Below are 24,343 nucleotides of genomic sequence, written 5' to 3' on the forward strand. Positions count from 1 at the left end.
TCTATTCCCACGTGAACAAAGCTATTTGCAACTCATAACACCAAGTTGGTAAATAACCCACGCATGTTGAGTGTAGCCACACAAATTCACAGAACAGCAATTTATAAGTGTCTGATTCACAATATGTAGAGATTGATCAAGTAAAGAAATAAATTACTGAAACTATGAGTTTTTTCCAAAAGCCAAAATTACTGAGTGGGCACACCACAACTAGAGAGCTCATGCACCACCGTGAAGATCCACAGGACAAACCAAGATTCCACATGCCACAACTAAGACCCAAAGCAGCCAAGTAAGTAAACATTAAAAAGAAAAGCTATGATTTTTTTCACCTACCTGCATTTCCAACCCCTCAAAAGAGAGCCTCCACAGTGGGAGAGACTGACGCTCCACAGCCTGAATTAGAGCCCCAAATGCCTCTTCTGTGCATATCTGCTTATAAACTGTGACTTGGTCAAAAGCAAAATGCTCACATTAACAGTACTGTTTGTCTACATAGTGGTTAATATCAGCTATACTGGTCTTTGACACTGGTCTGAAAATCTAGTCCCCTTTCTCGTCTTATGTCATGATTTCATAGGAATATGTTACCTCTTGAACTTACAAAGGAATATCTGAAAATCACCCATTTATGACGTTGATCTTTTTAAGCAGAACATATCAAAATAAAGAGCAAAGGAAAAGAAAGACCTCAGCAACAGCAACAAAATGCCTTTTTTTATCTGTTAACAATTGGGTTTGACTCATTTTTTGGCAAACAACTTACTGCCTGCAGATTTCTCTCCAAGTGAATAAAGCTGTTTACAACAGGAAGCAACAAAGCATCCCACTGACCTCAGTCTCAGGATCTCAAGATTCTGGGTGGGTTTGCTCTGCGGGTCCAGAAGCCCCCTCCTCCTCCTCTTCTGTCTGTGACCCATCCCCAGGGCAGGGACTGTCTACCACGAATCTGCCTCTCTTACCTTTAGTTCATGACTGAGATCCATGGTATATCAGAGTTCTGATGGGGACAAGGAAGCTCTGTTCTGCCTCCACTAACTTCAACACTCTCTCGAGTGAAAGCCAATGAATCGTTCTGCTAGTTTGCTATTCAAAGTCTAGACACGCTAATACAGATTAGTGTCAATAACAGATCTAAAAAAATCACCAGAATAGACTGTTTCTTTCATTGGATCCAAATGCATGTTTACAGAGCTCGCTGCTTCTGTACAAACTTGAGGAAAAGAACTCAGGCTGATGCTGGAGAATCAGTCACGTCCCGGTGCGTCTGGGCACAGGAAGGGAGCTTAGCCTCCGACTTGCCGGACACTGACCAGTGGCCCATCCTCCAGACTGGGCCTCTCTGGGGCTGTTTTCTCAGCCTCTGAGCGGATCCAACACCAGGACTAGTGAGAACGGGGCCCACACAGACAGTGGGGCATCGGGAGAGAATGGTGTGGCCAGGGCCAGAAGGGAAAGTGTAGAAAGACAGGGCAGAGGAGGCTGCAGACTCTGCAGTCCATCCCCACAGGCAGCCCAGGGGAGGCTGAGAGAGACGGAAGATGAGTTACTGTGGACAAGACCCCAGCAGGCCTCGCGGGGAGGAGCCTGGCCCGACAAGAGTCAGCGGGTGCTGGGGGGCGGGGGGCGGTCAGCACTGCTGGGTTCCGTTGGACCCCAATGCCTGCTGGAATGACAGCCCCAGAGTGGCCCTCCAGATACAGACAGCCTGATGGAAGGGGTTCCCTGAGAGAGGCACCTCCTCACCAGGATAAATGTTCCTGGGCCAGGAGTCCGGTCTTGCAGAAGCCTTCTGCTCCAAAACTCTGAGAGCAGCAAATCTAAATCTTTCCCGGGGCTCCGAGGGGAGAGGGCGGAATCACCCAGAATATTCAAACCTGCTGTGGCCTGAGAGTGTGGTCTGCACTGTGGCAAATCCCAGGCCGGAGCATTTGAGCCCAGAGACAGGGACATCTGAGCCCTGTTCCCGCGAGGCCCAGACAGGACACACTTCACACAAACAGCCACCCTTCCAACCATCTGCAAACAGGGACGCGGCCGTGAACGCACTGCCCAGTCCGCCCTTCACCCGTGAAGCAGGAGCACAAACAGCTCATCTTCTGCCCGCGGCTGCCAGCCTGGGTCTGCTGCGTATCAAGGCACAGATGTTTCTGCTAAGTAGAGTCCCTGTCTCTCTCTCTGGAGGTAAAGACCGTGGACAGCAGCACATCTGCAGTGAAGCCCCGTTGGAAAAGGAATGGGCTCGGTGTGAGTTGACCCTCTGTCCCTCCCCTTGCCCCGGGAGGCCGTGCAGAGGGTCACGGACCTGAGCCTTGGAGACGATGGCCAGCAGCCGCGGCATGACCGTCATCAGCATGGTACAGAGGCCAAAGATGAAGTTCAAGGAGATGTAGGAGATGAAAGCGACATCCGAGCTGGAGAAGACCCTCGAGACGAGATACATCCAGGGGAGAGTGGCATACCTGAAAAGCAAAGCAAAAAGTCGCGCTCCTCATCCTGCAACTCCCCTTCCTCTAGAGGCCGAGTCACAGACAAGACGCCGTTGGCCGGCTAGTCTTCCTCCCTCAATGAACAGAAGCACACTTGACTTAGTAAAGCTGGCAGTATTTTCTAAAGACGAAGCACATTTTCTGTAATACGGTGGGCAGAGCCTGGGTCACGTCAAACCTGGGCCTGGGCATGCAGCTCCATGAGCCAAAGAAAGGCCCACACCTCCCACCACACGGGGCAAGCTTGGCCTTGCTCCTTGCTCACAGCTTCTCAGCAAAGAGGCATGACACCTGTTTGTTAGAGTGAGAATTAAAGCTATCACAAGTGGAAAACTATACAAAAAGAGGAGAGCCGATGAAAATGGAACTCTCCCTCTCTGGGGTGCCCTCGTGGGCTCCATACCTTACGCCTCCAGCGTGTGCTCTGACCTCCCCACTGCTGCAGCCTTATAGGTGGGAGCCATGGCCCCATTTCATCATGGCACTGACAAGCCTCAGATACCTGACTGAGGACCCACAGCTGGAAAGGAGGAGGAGCTGGAAGTGGGAGTCATTTCTGTGTGACCCTGAAGCTGGGCGGTGAAGAGCGAATCCTAGGAGTAGCCCCTACAGGTTTCAGATGGCCTCACACTGTAAGAAAACACCCACAATGTTCCTCGAAGGAAAACACCTCTTGGTCTTTCTTTCTCCAGAGCACAGAGCCAGGGTTTATTCATGGTTGACTCCCCTCAGCTTCCTCCTGTGACCTCCCTGCCCCACTTACCCCACCAAGCAAAGGAAGCTGGTACCTCAACGTGGACGCCAGCAGAGAAGTCACTGACTTTTAAAAAAAAATGTTTATTAATATTTTTTAACTTTTTATTTTATATTGGAGTAGAGCTGATTAATAATGTCCTGATAGTTTCAGGTGGAGCATATACCGGATCCACTCTCCCCCAGACTCCCCTCCCACCCAGGCTGCCACATGGCACTGAGCAGGCTTCCCTAGGCTATACGGTCAGTCCTTGTTGGTTATCTACTTTAAACATATCAGTGCGCACGTGCGTGCTCAGTCGTTTCAAACGTGTCCAACTACGACCCCGTGGACTGTAGCCCACCAGGCTCCTCTGTCCATGGGGTTCTTCAGGCAAGAACACTGGATTGGGCTGCAAGAATACTGGATCCAGGGCATCTTCCTGACCCAGGGATCGAACCCGAGTCTCTTGAGCCTTCTGCTTTGGCAGGCAGGTTCTTTACCACGAGCGCCACCGAGTAAGCCCAGCAGTAAGTACACGCCAATCCCAAACTCCCTAACTATCCCTTCCCTCTATCCTTCCCCCTTGGCAAGCATGAGCTTGTCCTCTAAGTCTGTGAATTTGTTTCTGTTTTGTGAGTTCATTTGTATCATTTCTTTTTAGATTCTGCATATAAGGAATGTCATAGGATATTCCGCCTCTGCCTGACTTACTCCATTCACAACATTCTCAGCTAAGCGACTGAACTGAACTATGCCCATCCACGTTGCTGCAATTTTAGCATTATTTCATTCTTTTTAATGGCTGAGTAATATTCCATTGTAAAGTGGTACAGCCACTATGGAGAACAGTATGGAGGTTCCTTTAAAAACTAAAAATAGAGCTACCATTTAACTCTGAAATCCCACTCCCTGGCTCAGTAGGTCCTTGAAATAGCTTTTGAGTGTAATTCCTTATCCACGTGAAATTTATGGTATTTGCCCCTGGATCAAAGATACATCCCTGTATTTCAGAAAATATTAATGTATGCTTAATATCAAACATAAAATCATACAGTATGTTAGAAACTTCTGTCAAATGTCTGCCTCATAATTCAGGCATGAAAAAATGATTTTTGACACACAAGGGGGAGGCGAGTGCTTTAATGCAACTGCTCTTAATTAGTTGTTGCATCAAATAGCTCAATGATTAATGATCATTGAACTAAATTCACACTACGATGAATAAAATAGATAACTAATAAGGACCTACTGGACAGCACAAGGAGCTCAACTCAAGCTCTGTAATGATCTATACGGGAAAATAATATTAAAAACAGTGGAAATATTTATATATATACATACACACACACACACACACACACACACTCACACACACTGGTTGTTGTTCAGTTGCTAAGTCGTGTCTGATTCTTTTCAACCCCTTGGACTGCAGCATGCCAGGCTTCCCTGTCCTGCACTATCTCCAGAACCTGCTCAAACTCATGTCCATTGACTCGGTGATGCCATCCAACTATCTCGTCCTCTGTCACCCCCTTCTCCTCCTGCCTTCAATCTTTCCCAGCATCAGGGTCTTTTCCAATGAGTTGTCTCTTCACATCAGGTGGCCAAAATGTTGGAGCTTCATATGAGTAACCTATTCACTGCGCTGTACATCTAAAGCTAACACAACATTATAAATCAACTATACTCCAATAAAAATTAAAATAAACTAAATTAATTACCAATGAGGTCATGACGCCATGGTCTCTATCTGAACTACAGAGAGCAGCCAGCTCCCGGCCTCACGTTCTGCCCCACCCGGCCACTCCGCCCTTCTCTGTTCCCCGGGACATAAACAGTCCTACCCCGCCGCTGCGTGGCTATCTGGATGAACACCTGAGGCAGCAGCGGTCAGAGCAGATTTTAACTGAGACACAGCAGCGGCAGTCTGTGAGCCAGTCGTGGGAAGCAGCTGTAGTTGCTGTGAAATTCCTTTCAAGAATGAGCCAGCACTCCCTCCCCAGCAACCCAACACTACTGATTCAGGGACTTCCTGTCCATCCAGCGCTTAGAACTCTGCGATTCCACTCAGGGTGCATGGCTTCCATCCCAGGTCAGGGAATTAAGATCCTCATGCCACTCAGCAGGCTTCCCCAGGGGCTCAGTAGTAAAGAATCTGCCTGCCACTGCAGGAGGTGCAGGAGACGTGGGTTCAATCCCTCGGTTGGGAAGATTCCCTGGAGGAGGGCATGGCAACCCAGTCCAGTATCCTTCCCTGGAGAATTCCAAGGACAGAGGAGCCTGGCAGGCTACAGTCCATGGGGTCGCAGAGTCAGACACGACTGAGCACACACATGAAGGGCATAATTTATTTTTAATGAAACCTATGGTAGCTTCTAACAACCTCTATTTTTTATGAAACTATAATGTCATTTTAATATTTTAACACTGGAGGTTGGAGGCCTGCTAACCATTATTCTGCCATTTATGGGGCAGAAACTGGCCCCTCCCCGCACAGGGCAGGAATTTTCTAAGACATGGAAGGATTTTGGAATCTCATCTTTATCATCCTTTAGTGTTAAATGTGCACTAAATAGTGGCTAAGGTTTCATGTTTTTATGTAAGTTAGATTCTCTTTTCTCTCTGAGGTTTTTAGGTTTTTTTTTTTTTTTTTCCTTTTTGATGCTTATTCTCCCTTTCCAGCTTAAATATCGATTTTTCCTCCATGGAGAGAAAGAAAAGAAAAAAGGAAAATCGTAACTGGACATGTTTTCCCATTATACCTTATGAGACTCTGATCACTTACACAATCCCTAGTTTTTCCAGATTCCAAACAAACCGCCCCTTTTAATGCCCGACTGTGTTCTTGGGTCTCAGCTTATATTGGGATCAACCTTTTTGAGATGGTTCTGGGGCTCCGTGTGTAGACAGGAGGGGTGAGCCAACACGCTGTCCACTGGGGCACTCAGAGGATGTGGTAGCATTTGGGGCCCCAGGGATCCCTCCCCTTGCAGGGGAGTCACCGTGTCAGGGTCAAGCACATTCCTGGGCTCCAGTGGAGGAAGAACCCCTCTAAAAACTGAACCAGCCCTGGGATGTCACCTGAGAGCCTGGGGATCCCCACTTTGTGCTTCTCCCCCGGAACCTGCCTGAGTCACCTTTCCAGATCCTCTGGGTCCCCCTCACCTGAGACTCTCCAGTTGACATGTCACCTTCTGAGCCCCTGGATTTGCCTGGACCCAAGACCTGTGAGTCTCCGAAATCCGCTAAAGAGGGCTGCTGTCACAAACATGGCGAGAATTCTCAGCTTAAGGTTTCTCTGTCTCTCTCTTTGTCCCTCATCTATTCATCTATCCATCTATATATCTGTTTTTCCAGTAAGGATACAACTGTTCCCTAATTAGATGCTTTGGAAAGTCTGAATTGCTGATACAACTGTCATCTATGTAAAAACCATTTTATAAACTTTGGCTTAAATAAAAGCAGAACAGTCTGTTTAAAATATATATATATATATATTATATACATATATATAGTGTATGTGTGTGCATGTGTGTGTGTTCAGTCATGTCTGACTCTTTACGACTCCATGGACTGTAGGCTCCTCTGTCCATGGAATTTTCCAGGGAAGAATACTGAAGTAGGATGCCATTTCCTATTCCAGGGGATCTTCCTGATCCAGGGGTTGAACCCATGTCTCCTGCATTGGCAGGTGGGTTCTTTACCAGCAAGTCATAAGTTAATTTGTTCCCTACTATCATCAAGCATCTCTCACATGCCTAGCCTAGACCGAGAGTCGAGTGATGATTGTATGCATTCTTGCTACCCGGCAGGCACACTCTGGGGACTGCTAGCAAGGATCCTGATCAGTGTGTACAAAGGAGAAATTTGTTAAATGACTTTTCTGCTTTTGCTACTTTGACCCTGTGAGAAAAAAAATAAAGTGATAGAAGTTAGACAAAACATTTCCAAACTACTGAGACCAGGAGAGGGAGAAATACGGCAGTTGTAGAGCTTCACGAGTTCTAGAAGGACAGTTCCGGAGCTGAGTGGGTGACGTGTGGAGCCCCAGAGGAACATCAGAGACAGAATAATGGGCTCTCAGACAGACGGGGCCAAGCTGTCCCCATCACTGCCTCCCCCCACTGTGAGCAGGCACCAGGCGTCCTGCTCACGCTGCTCAACTCCGTGCCCCGGGAAGCAGTAGCATAATTGGCTAGAAGGAGAGAAAACCATGAAGCTGGCAGCAGGTTCAAAGCTGCCCCGGGGGGGGTTCTCCTTCAGAAAACAAGCCATAATTCTGCAGCCACGCGTCTCATCACATACCCGAAAAGTACCAGCAGCAGGGCCGTGGCCGCCAGGTTCTCCCGGAAAGTGAAGGCGGTGAGCTGGAAGGCCACGATCACAGAGACACACAGGCAGACGGAGACCAAGTAAAAGAGCTGAGAAATAAAAGAGAAGAGGACCTGTTAGCACACGGGTTTGTGTATCACCCTCTCCTGACCCCTGCCTGCCAATTCAGGAGACATAAGAGAGGTGGGTTTGATCCCTGGGTCGGGAAGATCCCCTGGAGGAGGGCATTACAACCCACTTCAGTATTCTTGGGCTTCCCTGGTGGCTTAGACAGGAAAGAATCTGCCTGCAATGCAGGAGACCTGGGTTAGACCTCTGGGTTGGGAAGATCTCCTGGAGGAGGGCATGGCAACCCACTCCAGTATTCTTGCCGGGAGGATCCTCATGGATAGAGGGGCCTAGAGGGCTACAGTCCACGGGGTCGCTCGCAAAGAGTCAGGCATGACTGAGCAACCCAGCACGCACGCCTGACCACAAGCTCTTGGCTCGGCTCCCACTTAGCCTGTGTTCTGTCTGGCCCAGCACACAGTTGCAGCGGTGGACTCAGGCCTGGAGAGTCACAGTTTGGGACTGAAACATGTCCCCTGCAAGACTCATGTCAAATGAGGTCGTGAGGATGGACTCTTGACTTACAGAGAGACGAACTGAGGACACAGGCTCCCAGAGTGAGGACGTGGGGAGGAGACAGCTGTCCCCCAGTCCTGGAGGGAGGCCTCGGGAGTGTCACCAGCCCTGGGATTCCAGCCTCCAGAGGGGCCACGAGATAAACATCTAACGTCTGTACCGCCCACACCCACCTCCCACGGGAAAGGGCAGGAACCCAGCCCCACAGGACACACAGCTTTTTCCCACACTAAGAACCAAGGACAGAAACCCCTCCCGCAGGGAGCGGCCCCCGAGCACTGACAACCCTCGGGCCACCCCCGGCCGCAGTGCCCCTCCTGAAGTGTCAGACCCCAGCGCCGATCTCAAGTCACCCTCCATCCAATGGCCCTCTCACGACTCTGGTAAACTGAGTCTCAAGACGATTGCATCTTGTGTATTCATTTGTATTGATCTACTTGCTTTCTGCTTCCACCCATAAGAACACAAGGTCCTTACAGGCACAGGCCCTCTCTGCCCCGTTCATGGTTTGTCCACAATGCCTCAGACACACCTTAAAGAAAGTGAAAGTAAAGAAAGTGAAGCAGCTTAGTCGTGTCCGACTCTTTGCAACCCCTTGGACTGTAGCCTACCAGACTCCTCTGTCAATGGAATTTTCCAGGCAAGAGTACTAGAGTGGGTTGCCATTGCCTTCTCCAGGGGATCTTCCCAACTAGGAATCGAACCCAGGTCTCCTGAATTGCAGGCAGATGCTTTACCATCTGAGCCACACCTTGGCCCAGAGCAAAACCTCAAAAGCCTGCATTAAATCAGTGACTGACTAGGTGGGGAATGACTGGATGGAGGTGGGATACCGAGAAGAAAGCAGTGCTCCCTGACTTATGCCCCCAGAGTAAAGAGAAGCCCCGGTTAGTGGGAGGGAGAGGAGGACCATCGCCTCACGACTTCAGGAAGGGGGAGGCTCTGGGTCTCTCCAGCCTGCTTTTACGCTCTCCGGGCACGTCCTGCCCCTTCTCCTCCTCCGAAGCAGGGGCCACTCTGCATCATTAAATAGCAGGCACGGCGATGGGCAGCCAGGGAGGCCCCTGAATCAGGACTGGGCAACTGGTACTGCCCCGCCCGCTCTGCGCCCTCTGGGGCAGTCACCCCCGGTTCTGTGCCTCTGTGTCATGGCCCCACACGGCCAGCCCTCAGGACGTGGCCTGGCCCCAAGCGGGCATCCAAGGAGGCCGCTGTTTAAACAGCGGGGACGGGTGAGCTCACTCACTCCTCACACGTTAGAAAGCCTCTCAGAACTCACCGCCACGTTAGGAAACATACACCCCGTGCAGGACTTTGGTGTGCTCACCTGCCCTGCTGGTATTCTAATTACTGGTCGTTTCCCCTAAAAATCAGCTTTCAACGTCCTTTAGTCTGTCCTGCTCTTCTGAGTCAGCCTGTTTTGAATTGTTTTCTCTTCTTCCTCTTGCTCCTTTCATTCTCTGTGCACACACTGCGTCCTGCAGGGAGGCATCCCTGGCTACCTCGGTTGGGGTGAACCTCCTTCTCTTTGGGGTTCTCACAACACCTTACATTACCATTTCTTGTACTGATTGCTATGCTAGGTTTTAACTGTCTTCCTGCTAGTTCATCTCTTATACAGCTCTGTGCATTTCACCTGGGTGGGAATTACATCTTTTGTCCCCATAGCTGCACAGATCCCAGCTTATGTCCATCTTTGCCTCCTCAGAAGAACACTGCTGGAAAGTGCAGGGAGGAGGCTTAACGTGAAATGTGCTCCCAGGAAATGGCCAGCAAGGGGCAGCCACACACACACACACACACACACATGCACACACACCTCCCGGGGTGCAGGGACACAGAGGGACAGCGCCAGAGTCCTACCATGTCAAACAGGAAGTTGGTGAGCCAGTAGGTCCGGTAGCCCAGGCCGCTCATGTGCTGCAGCCTCTTGGCTCCGGTCACCCTGTCCCGCACCACGGAGCTGCCGATGGACGCGGAGAGGATGGAGAAGCCAAGCACGATGCACAGGGCGACGCCGCACTGGCGGATGCTCTCCAGGCTGCGGGCGGGAGCAGAACGGGCATCAGAGGCTGACGGGGACCCAGAGCTTCTCCTGCTGCTACAGCCAGTGAACTGTCAGTTATCCGTTGAATGGTTACAGGGATGGGCAGGACTGACTTTTTGCAACCCCATGGGCTGCAGCCTGCCAGGCTCCTGTCTGTGGGATTCTCCAGGCAAGAACACTAGAGTGGGTTGCCATGCCCTTCTCCAGCAGATCTTCCCAACCCAGGGACAGAACCCACATCTCCTGCACTGCGGGCAGATTCGTTACCACCTGAGCTACCAGGGCAGCCTGAAGGGAAGACAGGGGTGGGGAAAAATTATTATGAGATGATATGAAATCATATGTGTGAAACTTCTGGAAACTGTAAAGCATGACAGAATTTAAAGAATCTTCCACTTACTTTCTTTAAAAAGTGGGGAAAAAAAGATCTTGCATCCTTTCTCTACTGACTTATAAGAAGGTCTCACAATCTCAAGAAAACTAGCTGTTGTCAGATGTGTTGCAAATATTTTTGTTTCTCTCTTCACTTTTTAAAGTTTATTTTTTGACACACTTACTTTCCATTTTTGAATATATATTTATATAATTTATATATTCTTTAACTTTATAGGCTTTGCTTTGGGCTTAGAAAACTTTTAGTTCATGAAAATTTCAAAAATATTCAGACATTTTCTTTCATTATCTTAAAGTTTTACTTTTAAGTGTTTGTTTCATATGGATTTTATTTTACTGTAAGAAAGTGAGGTTAAAATGCAGATTTGTTCATTTACCTTTTCAAATAGCCAGTGAGTTCTGCCAACACTGTGAGTATATATATCTCCTCAAAGGAAAAATAAAAGAAAAACAGGACCAGCCGGCATATTGGCTATGGGTGTGGATTCTCTTACTAAAGCCCCTTGATGCCCTTTCATGGCTGGGGTTAACAGCTCCCAGCATCCAGAGGCCAAGAGGAGCGTGAAGGTCATCCGCAGCTGCCCGTCTGCCCACCCAGGGCCTTGACTCGACGCTGAGTCTGCTCTCAGGTGAAACAATGGCCCCTGCCGCCTGGCCTGCACGCCGAGCCGTGCCCTCTACCCACTTGGGGCCACCGCGCTGGACAGCAGCTCCCATGGGGCAGGGGGGCGATCAGCCCCACCGCGGGATCTAAGCTCTCAAAGCACCGAAGCTCTGCACAGATGGCGGTGCTCGGTGATGACACACGCTGTGCCTTCTGGGCCATTTTTAACTGGAGCATTGCTCACACCTCTGGTCCATCACCCCTCTTCCTTGGGGATGGTCAGAGCCCAGCTGCCTCCAGTGATACACGGATGAAATGGCTCAGCTCAAACCGTCCATCACGTCTTACTGCATGACCTAAGTTGACAGGCCCACACCTAGAATCCTGGGCAGGCGTCAGGTAAAGAAAGGACCACAACAGTCCACGTGTAAACGTGAGGACCACCTGCCCTGTTCTGGACCTGAGGGGAGGTCACCCATCAGGCAGATCGGTGTCCTCCCACCCCGGCTGGTAGGTCACAGGAAGTACATAAACAATACTTTTTCTTATCATCAATTTTTAACTAAAAGTTTGCTCACTGGATAGCAGAGAAGGGAGATGGGGAGGAGGAGACTCTTAGGTCCGTACATAAAGGGCCTCACTCCACCATCTCCATGTGGACAGCGAGGACAGACTCGCAGGAGCTGTCAGGAGGCGTCGCTATGGTGACCTCAGTAAATACTGTGCTTAAAATCTGCACTTGAAAAAGATGTTCGGTCCCATGGGCTTTGGTGAATCATCCCCTTAGAACAACTTCTACCTGGAACTAAGCTCTACAACAGGCGCATCCATTTTAGACTCAGCTGATGCACTTCCTCCTTCATCATCCCTGCCCGCCCGCTTTGGCCAGCAATGCCCAAGTCTTGTTCCACTCGGCGTGTCTGCCAGCACCACTCACGGATGAGAAGAGGGAGACACACCCCTGCCAACCCCAAGATGCTCTTCCCTAGCCAGCCCACCCTCTGCTCCTTCAACTCACATCTTGTCCTCATTCAGTAAGGCCCCTCCATACGGGTGGCTGTAGAGTGTGATTCCTACAAAAGAGAAGTTGAAAAGGAGTGAGACAGCCCTGCCTGCCGTCCAGACACAGCCCGCCTGCCGCCACCCGAGGCACCGTGACCAGTGCTGCCTGCCCACCTGGCCAGGGCCAGCCCCTCCGCCTCGAGGATGGCGAGGCCCAGCCAGCAGCTCAACCAGGGTGCCCTGGAACTTCTGCAGCCGCTGTGCCCAGAAACCACCCACACGTACTGAACACACCTGCACCACACGGGAGCCTCAGCGCTAACACGTCACCGCGACGGCCTGCCCATCACTGCGGCCCAGGCAATGTGTTACCCGTGATTTACTGTGGGGAGCCAGGCTCAGGAAGACCAAGCAACAATACACCAGGGGGATTCCTTCATGGAAACCAGTGAAATGCTCAGAACTTCTCCTCTAAATCAAGCCACGTCTAGACAGAAAACTGAAACACTCCACTGGTCCAGCTTTGCTTTGGGGATTGTTTTCTTTTTGCTTTATTAGCTTTTTGAGGCTTTTAATTACTGTAACCATAGCAGCTAATATGGAGACCTTGCCATCAACTTAACAATTAAAAGGACTTCGTCATCTGTACCATCTTTCTAGATTCCATCAGTTCAGTTCAGTCGCTCAGTCGTGTCAGACTCTTTGCGACCCCATGAATCGCATCACGCCAGGCCTCCCTGTCCATCACCAACTCCCGGAGTTTACTCAAACTCATGCCCATCGAGTTGGTGATGCCATCCAACCATCTCATCCTCTGCTGTCCCCTTCTCCTCCTGCCCCCAATCCCTCCCAGCATCAGGGTCTTTTCCAATGAGTCAACTTTGGCATGAGATCGCCAAAGTATTGGAGTTTCAGCATCAACATCAGTCCTTCCAATGAACACCCAGGACTGATCTCCTTTAGGATGAACTGGTTGGATCTCCTTGCAATCCAAGGGACTCTCAAGAGTCTTCTCCAACACCACAGTTCAAAAGCATCAATTTTTCGGCACTCAGCTTTCTATATAGTCCAACTCTCACATCCATACATGACCACTGGAAAAACCACAGCCTTGACTAGATGGACCTTTGTTGGCAAAGTAATGTCTCTGCTTTTTAATATACTATCTAGGTTGGTCATCACTTATATACATTAATATGCAATATGAGTCTTTCTCTTTCTGATGTCACTCTCCCTGATAGGCTCTAGGTTCATGTATTAGTTCAATTCAGTTCAGTTCCTCAGTCTCAGTTGTGTCTGACTCTTTGTGACCCCATGGACTGCAGCACGCCAGGCCTCCCTGTCCATCACCAACTCCCAGAGCTTGCTCAAACTCATGTCCATCAAGTCAGTGATACCATCCAACCATCTCATCCTCTGTCGTCCCCCCTTCTTCTCCTGCCCTCAATCTTTCCCAGCATCAGGGTCTTTTCCAACAAGTCAGTTCTTTGCATCAGGTGGCCAAAGTATTGGAGTTTCAGCTTCAGCATCAGTCCTTCCAATGAACACTCAGGACTGATTTCCTTTAGGATGGACTGGTTGGATCTCTTTGCTGTTCAAGGGACTCTCAAGAGTCTTCTCCAACACCACAGTTCAAAAGTATCAATAGGTTCGTGTATACCTAGGGCTGATTCATGGAGATGTATGACAGAAACCATCATAATATTGTAATTATCCTCCAATTAAAAATAAAATAAAATTATTTTTTAAAAAACAGGATTTCATCGTGAAGGCTTTTGAGACATCCATGTGTGCTCCCCACCCCAGCAAATTCCATCAGTGTTGTATCCAAAATAACTCAAGGGCGTCAGGCATCTCATCTTACTGTCAACGATAAAGACCAACCCCGTTTCCTGTTCTGACTGGTCATCTCAGAGGTGCAGAGCTGAGGGGCAGCGGTGCATGGAGCTCATCACTGCATCCTTGCCCCACCTCACCCGTCTCCCCTACACGCCTCCTCCTCTGGTGGCTCTAGCCAGTCACCTGTATTTTGCACTCTCTTATGACGGCATGTCAGATATTTACAGAAACACATAGGGCAGAAGTAAACATAAATAAAGAGCTTGGTGCCAGAAGAGACGACAGAAGCCAGGGTCCCACCAGTCCCGCCACCAGGCACTCTGACCCCTGTCCACCCCCGTGCCTCCTTCCCACTCCAGGCTTTGCTCCTCCCGCCCTGGGCTCAGCCACACACCAAAGCACCAGCTTTCACAGCAGAGAGAACAGTGGGAGCTACTAGTCCAGCAAGCTCCCTGCACAGTTTCCAGAACCATTTCTGGACTCTAAATTAATACTGTCTGGGTGCTCTCCCACAGACTCTCGGCCTGCGTACCAAACACCCACAGTGGGCTTCCCACCCCCTAGACTGGATGTACACATCTGCCGTGAGCCAGCCTCGGTGCTCTTGCCTATCGGGACCACTGACACCCCCTCTTCCGTCTTCCTTTCCCTGAACAAGGCTCTTCCCCCTCCTTAGGTGTCCTCCAGCTCTGGCTCCTTCAGGTGCTAAGTCACCTGACAAGTGGCCCGGCATCCACCAGCCCTGTTGAGAGGCGGCCCAGCAGCTAAGGGACTGAGGACTGTGCTCAGAACATGCAGATCCAGCCAATCTCTGGCAAGGGTCCCACCAGGCACTGGCAATACCATGCAACACTCAGGGCTCCATGGATGAAGAAGCACATTCTAGAGGAGAAAACATCCAGAGAAATGCAGCCATCTGACGGGCATCTTGGAAAGTATTTTATTTTAGTGACATGGGAGAACATTGGACTTGACTAACCTAAAAAACAAGATGGAGCCTGAAAATGCCTTCAGGGGGCTAAAGGATTGTCATGAGCACAGAAGACAGACTCAGTCTACAATGTTCTAAAAGTTAGTCCAAGGAGGCAGATTCAAAAGATATAAAAAAGCATGTCATTTAGAGGGTTGAAACTTTGGGTGAGCCTGACCTCTGAGGAAGGAGGTTGAGTCTTCAGCATCTTGTGTTTGGCTGGTGTTTCCTACTTGCAGTCTTTGCAACAGAATAACACTGTGATTGTAGGGCCAGAGCTTCCCTGAGTTCTATGAGCTTCTAGTGAATTCTCTACCGTGATGGAGAGGCTGTAGCCAGCTGGTCAGAAGCTGCAGAGTTGAGAGGGGGCTTGGGGGAAGGGAGGAAACTGAGCTGGAGGAGGCTCCAGTGGCCTCTCTAAGAGAAAGTCATGTCTGACTCTTTTGTGACCCCATGGACTGTAGCCCACCAGGCTCCTCTGTCCATAGCATTTCCCAGGAAAGAACACTGGAGTGGGTTGCCATTCCCTTCTCCAGAATACCTACCTGATCCAGGGATCGAACCTGGGTCTCCTGCATTGTAGGCAGATTCTTTACCATCTGAGCCACCTAAGGCCAAACACAATCAGCAGGCGAGTGACCGCCACAATCCTGACCACCTGGGCCCCAAGTCATCCACTGTCCGCATCTACAGCCTGTGATGCCCATGCTGTAGGAGCCATGGAACTGCAACAGCAACCCCTGAAACTAGGCTTGTCTCCATCACATCGCGTGTCCTCAGAGCTGCGCTGAGGCAACGACTGGGAGCTGATCACGAGGGAAAGGCCCAGGCTCCTCGAGAAGGACCGCACACAATGAAAGGAAATCACTCACATCTCTTCAGTGTCGCTTCCAAAGCCTTTCAGAAACGGCGTTTTGAAAAATACATTTTGAATACACTTGCCTGATTTTTCTTTGATTATTCTTGTCATTTATATTCCAGCTTTTCTTTCTAAGAATTGGCCCACGGCAATGTGTAAATGTATAAAATTAGTTTTTAGTCTTTTCATTAGAGCACGTCTTCTATAGTTTCCAGAGTCCATATATCTGTCATTTGTAAAAATGCACATCTGTGCTTTTGTCCAATATTCATTATAATAGCAAAGTACTTAACTTGTCTTCAATTCAAGTAGTCACTTTTGGGTTCATTTCTTCTATAAAACTTATCTTTCCAAGTACTAATGCCCAGATGTCTGTAAACATCTACACCCAAAGAAAAGACTAGCTTTGGCATCAACTGTGGGCAAAAGTTTTTGTTCTTTTAATTAATTCACTATAAGAGATGGAAGAGTTTATTTAATCTGACAAAGTATTAAGAGAAATGTGTGAACTTCTCTGACTAGAAGGCATTTTGATGGCTTTCTATCTGTCTCTTCTTCCTCTTAATCTCTCCTGGAAAAAAAGATTTTGTTATCAATATTAAGATTAATTATTATGCTTATTGAGTAGTAGATGCCAATCATAAAAAGGTTTTAGATAAAGAATAGGGTACTGAGTAAAATTACACCATAATCCAATCCAAAACCAACCAGAATTAATCACTATTTGCATTTTGATATTAATTATTTCAAAATGTCCAGGGTTTTGTCTATACACACATTATTATTAAATTGTATTTCACTTCACGTGTCTTCTATCTCATGGATCATTCGTGACCTTCAATTAATTTTTTGCTACATTCATGCAAACGTGTGCATAATCTACATTATTTCACTAAAGTTGATGTTCACCAAATTATTTTATTCACTCTATGGATTCGATACTTTTGTGATATTACTGCTGATGAATCTCTTACATGACTGTCTTTGGGCGTTCTTTTTTCCTAGGAATATTGATGGTATGTTTCTGAGGTACATCCCACAGAAGGGTATTTCTGTGGTATCTTTTCTTTACAAGCAACACTTTCACAATGTACGGAGTTTGGTAAAAGTGTTAGTAGTTCACTCGTGTCCAACTCTTTGTGACCCCATGGACTGTAGCCTGCCAGGCTCCTCTATCCATGGGATTCCAGGCAAGAACACTGGAGTGGGTGGCCATTCCCTTCTCCAGGGGATCTTCCCAACCCAGGGATCGAACCCAGGTCTCCGGCATTGCAAGCGGATTCTTTACCACTGAGCAGGAGTTTGGGTGTCTGGCTTTTTCCTGCCATGTTCTATAGGCGGTATTACAGGACCTGCTGCCTTGGAGACTGTGGTTAGAGTCAGAAATCAAATTCTGGTTCCTCCAAATGGAGTCGCCCAAATACCCCCAGGTTGTCTCCCTTGTGAGACCACAAAGCCTTGGCCACCACACTACAGAACTCAGAGGAAGGTTCTGACAAGCAGGGACAAGGATCTGAGGACACAGGGGAGGACACTGTGTGTGTCCCCCAGTTTACGTACTGCCCCCACACATCCAGACAAGATGCCACCTCCAAGTGGGAACAGCCAGCAGGGAAAGACTTTTTGACTGTGCTGGCTCCAAGAACCAGGAAGTCAGAAAAGTGTGGCCCAGTGAAAGGAAACCCTCCCGGAAATATCCACTCCAGCCGCCATTCCAGGCAAAAGTCTCTAGGAAAACTGCCCTACAGCAGGTCCCATCTGGAAGTGGCTCCCCTCCTACCTGGGGAGGCAGCTGGCACCCTGGACCCTCTGCCAGCGTTCAAAGGCGAGCTGAGCCTTTTCCCACAAAATGGCCAGTGAGATCGACTGAGGGAGGCAGAGCGTGGTGAGGCAGCAGGAAGCCCAGCCCCGGTCCACCGGGGGCACCGGTCAACGTGGCCACGTGGGGCAGGGCTGCCAGCGCTCTGCTTCACCGCCACGCTCTGTCCTACCCTACGGCCCGTCAGGGGCCACGCCTCCATCCCAGCAGCATCACTGAGGCTAAGGGGGCTTGCGGTGGGGCACGTGGTGTGTCAAGGGGCCTCTGGGAGATGAACGTAAACCCTCACTTGGGAGCGGTGAGACAGGGCATGCTGGTGCCTTATTTGCCAGGCTCAGTATATCTCAGCCCACCCTCCGAAACAAGGCAGATCTGTTGCAGGGCCCAGGGGTAGGTTCAACATACATTATCCACCTCGTTCTCAGGCCAGATTTCAACAGAAGGACTGCCTGCTTCAAAACAAAACCAAACCACTTCCCTGGATTCAGAATCTAATAATCTGGCATCCAGAATATGTCCAGGATTGAATTGAGAATATCCTTCATAACAAGAACCAGGACAGTCACAACCTGAAAGAGAAAAGACAGTGAACAGACACCACCACTGAGATGAGGCAGGATGTGAGAATTACCTGACGACACAGACCGTAAAGATGGTTCAACATGGGACTGTGAATTCTCTTTAGATGCAAAGATAATTCAGTGTATCAGTGAAAAAATATAGCAGTGATAAAAATAATCATGTGGGAATTCTAAAACTGAAAGTAACAGAAATAAAAAAAATCTACTAGATATACTCAACAGTTGGGTAGAAATAGAATGACAGAATCAGTGAGTTTGAGGATGAACAACAGAACTTACCCATGCCAAAAAGCAAGGAAAATAAATCCCAGAAACTAAGGGGCCTATGGGAAAATAACAGAAGACCTGACATTCTTATTACCATAGTCCAAGGAGAAAAGAGAGAGGGGGATTGGAAAAGCACTTGAAGACATAATGACTGAAAACTTTCCTACACTGGCAGGAGATGTAAACCTACAAAGTCCAGAGCTAACTCCAAATGAAACGTAAGTGAATCCCAAACAGGAAAACACAAATAAATCCATGCCACAATATACCATAATTAAATTTCCAAAAATTAAAGATAATCTTACAAGGTCTTAAAACCAGCCAGAGAAAGAGATGGTAACACAAACTCAAAATACAGTGGATTCCTCATTTGGAACCATGGTATCCAAGAGAAATTGGCATATTTTTCAAGTGCAGGATTTTCTTTTCTAATTGACAGCTGTGAGTTATTTATTCAGAGAAACTACATTTCAAGAATGAAGGAGAAATTAAAACATTCTCAGTGGAAAGAAAATTAAGAGAATTTGCCATTAGTAAACCTACTCTGCTTATCTGAGGTGACTGATATTTCTCCCGGAAATCTTGATTCCAGCTTGTGCTTCACCCAGCCTGGCATTTCACCTGATGTACTCTGCATATAAGTTAAATAAGCAGGGTGACAATATATAGCCTTGATGAACTCCCTTTCCAGTTTGGAACCAGTCTGTTATTCCATGTATCAATAATCTCTGATACGCAGATGACACCACCCTTGCGGAGAAAGCGGACAAGAACTAATGAGCCTCTTGATAAAAGTGAAAGAGGAGAGTGAAAAAGTTGCTTACAAGTCAATATTCAAAAAATTAAGATCATGGCATCCAGTCCCATCACTTCACGGCAAACAGATAGGGAAACAATGGAAACAGTGACAGACTATTTTTTCTGGCTCCAAAATCACTAAAATGGTGACTGCAGCCATGAAATTAAAAGATGCTTGTTCCTTAGAAGAAAAGCTATTACCAACCTAGACAGCATATTAAAAAGCAGAGACATTACTTTACTGACAAAGGTCAGTCTAGTCAAAGCTTTGGTTTTTCCAGTAGTCATGTATGGATATCAGAGTTGGACTATAAAGAAAGCTGAGCACCAAAGAACTGATGCCTCTGAACTGTGGTGTTGGAGAAGACTCTTGACAGTTGCTTGGACTGCAAGGAGATCAAACCAGTCAATCCTAAAGGAAATCAATCCTGAATTCTGATTGCTGATGCTGAAGATGAAATTCCAATACTTTGGCCACCTGATGTCAAGAACTGGCTCATTAGAAGACCCTGATGCTGGGAAAGATTGAAGGCGAGAAGAGAAGGGGACGACAGAGGATAAGATGGTTGGATGGCATCATTGACTCGATGGACATGAGTTTGAGCAAGCTCTGGGAGTTTGTAAAGGACAGGGAAGCCTGGCATGCTGTATTCCATGGGGTCACAACGAGTTGGACATGACTGAGCAACTAAACTGAACTGAACTGAAACCTACTCTAAAATAGCAGAAGTCAGTCTTCTAAACAAAAATGAAATCATAGCAGAAGATGACTTAGAACTTCCAAAAGGAAAGAACATCAGGATGTGTTAAAAATGGAGATAAACATAGCAGACTGGCCTTTATCACATGAGTTTCTCAAGTCATACTTTGTGACACAAGGAACCATTAGAACAGGATGTAAGGTGGCGCTCAGTTATAAGTAAATACTTAAGACTGTTATAATTCACAAATGGAGAGACCTAAGGGGCCTAAGTTCAAGTAGTGTTTCTACGCAGCACGCAAAGTGGCAAATGCCAGTACCAGTAAGTCAGCCGTGCACACTGTAACACCTAGAATCACTAAGAAAACTAGATCAGGGAGATACTCAAAATATGACAGCTAAACCGGACAGAATCCCAAAAACCGTTCCAGACTTCACAGGAAGGAATGGAAAAGAAAACAGAAGAAACAAAACAAATAATAAAGTGTCAGAATCACAATGTAAATCCATTCAATGTAAATGGTCTCAATATGCCAATTCAGTGGCAGAGATCGGTAAGAGTGGATTAAAAAATAAGATCCAACTATACTGTCTACACAAAATTTACTTCAAATATAATGACATAGGCTAGAAATAAAAGGACAAAAAAGATATACTGTGCAAATATTAATTTAAAAAAGAAGGAAAATTATATTAATATCAATTAAAGTAGACTTCACAGCAGGTAAAATTATAGCAACAGTGAGGAAGGCTACACGATGACAAATGAATTAGTCCACCTAGAACACATAACTATGTACCTACCATCAGAGCCTCAAAATATATGAAGCAGAAATAGGCACAGCGGAAAGGAGAAACAGACAAATCCACTATAGTATTTGGGAACTTCAGTACACCCTATTCAGCATATGACAGAACTACCAGGCAGAAAATCAGCAAGTCTATCAATGAACTGAGCCACAAAACCAGGCAGTAAAACCCAATCGATATATATAGAACACTCCACCCAACAACAGGAGAATACTCATTTTTTCCATCCCCCATGGAAACTTCACCAAGATAAACCACAACTGAACCATAAAACAAACCTCAGCCAACATAAAATCATTAAAAGATGCAGAGTGTGTGTTCTCTAACTATGATGAACTAAACAAAAAGTCAATGACAGAAAGGTAACAGGAAAATTCCACAAGACTAGAATTTAAACAACACACTTCTAAATAATCCCCGAGTATAAGAACAGGTCTCAAAGGAAATTTTTGAAAGTCAGAAGCCGATCTTATTTGTATTGCTTCAAAAGTAATCAGTCACAGCTTTGTAAAAGAAACTGTTCTTCAGCTTTGAACTTTAGAAAAATCATCAGATTTTTTTAATCAACAATTTCTATCTCATAATTTCCAGTTTGGGAATATTGCTTGATTTATGGCAAACTCCTTTGTTGGCCCAGAGTAATGCTGTTTTGTTTCTGTTGCACGTTTTCTTCTCTCATCATTCCTTGTTACTTTAATTAGTATTTGTTTTCTTTCTTTGTTACTTTAATTAGCATTTGTCTGTTTTCTTTCTCTACCTAATCCGAATAGCTCTCCTCCTCATCATCAGTTTAATGACATCATCCTTTCCCTCTGTGCTCTGAGGAGGCTGCACATGGGACAGGAAGACTTGCAGTCAATACGGTGACTCTGCAACCAGTGAAAATTTATGTCACCATCTGCATCTCGGCAGTCATCTTCTGCCCCAATCCTGCCAGTTGGGCTGGCTGTCCTTCCCCTTTTCTCTTCTGTTTGACAAGTTCGCACGTCTCCCTGGACCTGTGCAGACGGGAGCTCATCCTAAGATGCTCTCTTGACAACCCCTTCTCAGTGTGTGCGGTGTCCTCCTTCCACGAGACGTGGGGCAGGCCCCTGACCCCATGCTGGGTTTGACAGCTGGCTTTGTCTTCTGCTCTGACTCCTCCTTGATGAGGCCAGGGGCTGGTCCTGACACCTCAGTGCCTACGGCCCTCTCAGCACAGGGAGCTCGTCACCTCTGCTTGGGTGAGACTGGATTTTCTCTCTCAAATATCTCCAAACAAATTGAAGGCCAGTGCTGACGGCCAGTTCCTGACACCCGACATCTCTTTGTGCAGAAACTCTGCTGGACCAATCTGAGCAGACCACCTGTTCTCAGCCCTGGCTCTCTCACCAGGACTCAGGGGTTTATTCCTACGGGATGTGCATCTTATTCCATCACAAGGAATGTAGGGAGGAAATTCTGCTAAACATATTTTCCTTCTGATCACTCTGAGGAAATGGCCTTGTATTTACTGTTCTATTCTAGGCTTTGAACAGTGAAATTTTTTAGGATAAAATTTCTGGGGAGAGCTATCTAACTGTTGTTTTTACTGTGAAACACTGATTTTTTTTTTCAAGCAGTCTCTTTTTTAAGTTATGCATACATGGGAGAAAATTCATAACTTACTGCATGAGACAGAACATTTTAAACATTTTATGTGATTCATCTACTCAGAGAAAAAGCCACCATTAATATTTCTGAATCAGTGTGTATGTGTGTGTTATATACATAGATACCTATTCCACTATATCAAATTCCTGCTTGGAGGTATGTATGTTGCTATAATTTTTAAAAAACTAGTTTAAACCATTAGGTAAATATAACTTTAAAGATAATTCTGAAATTATATGCTCATTACTTCCTCCTGAAAATACCAGCAACTAGAATTGTTTGGCTATGTGGTTTCCCTAAAACCCTCTTACGTAAGAATTACTTTGATTCTTAAAACAATCCTGTGAGTAGGTAGGCTCACTCTTACCGTAACTAAAATGGTACTGTGTTAAAAAAAAAAGTAACCCAGAGAACTGTAACCTGCTTCCCTCCTGCTCACAGGCTCATCTCGCCCCCAGCTGCAGGCTCATCAGCCCTCCCATGTGCTCCCCGCCACAGTCACCTTCCCCTCCCCGGGGCTGAGAGCACCTCTGCCAACTGTCACCTCCAAGGGGATTCAGAAAGTGGGGTACGGAGAGGAGAAAGGGGGAGTGGGAGGAAGGGGCAAGCTCTTTCTGGCTCCTGATGCAGGACCACACTTCCTGCCCCCAGCTCAGGTGTCCGTCCTGCCGGGCAGCGGTGTCTGAGCAACTCTGAGTTCAGAGGAGAGGCAGGGGGGAGCCCTTGACTGTGACTCCCACTCACCCACTGTCTGTCTCCCTGCCGCAGTAACCGAAGTATGACTCAGCCAGGCACTCTCAGTTCAGCCCATGGGGCCATCTGCATGTCTTCTTTAAAAAACATCTGCCCATTTCTTATTCAAGTTGTTTATTTATTTCGCTATTGAGTCAGAGGTGTTATACATATTGGATATAACTCCATGGACTATATGGTCTGCAAATATTTTCTCCCGTTCAATAAAGTGCCTTTTTCATTTTATTGATTGTTTCCTTGAATTAACTAGGTCAGACTCAGAAGAACAAATACTACATGATCCCACTTACATGAGAATTCTAAACTAGTTTAACTCCTAGAAGCAAAGAATAGAATAGTAGTTATCAAGTGCTGGAGGAAGGGGAGATGGGGGGTGGTGTCAAAGGTATAAAGTTATAATTATACAAGCGGTAAGTCTTAGACCTCTGTGCAGAGCCTAGGGTTTAAGGCACTGTATTGTGTATTTAAAAATCTGCTAAAAGGATCGATTTTATGTTATTTTATCACAAGACAGATTGATAGATAATAGAGGGACAGACAGATAAATAATAGACAGATTGCTGTTGTTCAGTTGCTAAGTCATGTCTGACTCTTGCGACCCCCAGGACCTCAGCATGCCAGGCTTCCCTGTACTTCACTATCACCTGGAGTTTGCTCAAACTCATGTCCATTGAGTCAATGATGCCATCCAACCATCTTATTCTCTATTGCCCACTTCTCCTGCCCTCAATCTTTCCCAGCATCAGGGTCTTTTCTAATGAGTCAGCTCTTCACATCAGGTGGCCAAAGTATTGGAGCTTCAGCTTCAGCATAAGTCTTTCCAATGAATATTCACAGAATTCTCCAAGCAAGAATACTGCAGTGGGCAGCCATTCCCTTCTCCAGGGGACCTTCCCAACCCAGGGACTGAACCCAGGTCTCCAGAACTGCAGGCAGATTCTTTACTGTCTGAGCCACCATGGAGTGACGGTAGACAGATAGAGGGAAACAGATGGATGGACAGACAGATGTATGGGACAGAGGGAGGCAGAGGTAACATTAGGGGCCTGACCATGATGATGGTTTCAGGTTGTATACTTACCCCAAAC

At 47.2% G+C, this 24,343-nt stretch overlaps 1 protein-coding gene across 1 annotated transcript in view; it reads right to left on the reverse strand.

Moving 5' to 3' along the window:
- ABCA13 (ATP binding cassette subfamily A member 13) overlaps positions 1-24,343 on the reverse strand; it is a 374,898-nt gene that overhangs the window by 103,709 nt on the left and 246,846 nt on the right. Inside the window, exons 49-52 of the mRNA XM_061166289.1 lie at positions 12,244-12,298; positions 10,045-10,222; positions 7,531-7,646; positions 2,306-2,462 (exon numbers count right to left, since the gene is read on the reverse strand). Coding sequence (XP_061022272.1) covers positions 2,306-2,462; positions 7,531-7,646; positions 10,045-10,222; positions 12,244-12,298 — 506 coding nt within the window. The remainder of the gene's footprint in view (positions 1-2,305; positions 2,463-7,530; positions 7,647-10,044; positions 10,223-12,243; positions 12,299-24,343) is intronic.

The sequence above is a fragment of the Dama dama genome, chromosome 18 (genome assembly GCF_033118175.1).
Source record: "Dama dama isolate Ldn47 chromosome 18, ASM3311817v1, whole genome shotgun sequence".
Lineage (NCBI taxonomy): Eukaryota > Metazoa > Chordata > Mammalia > Artiodactyla > Cervidae > Dama > Dama dama.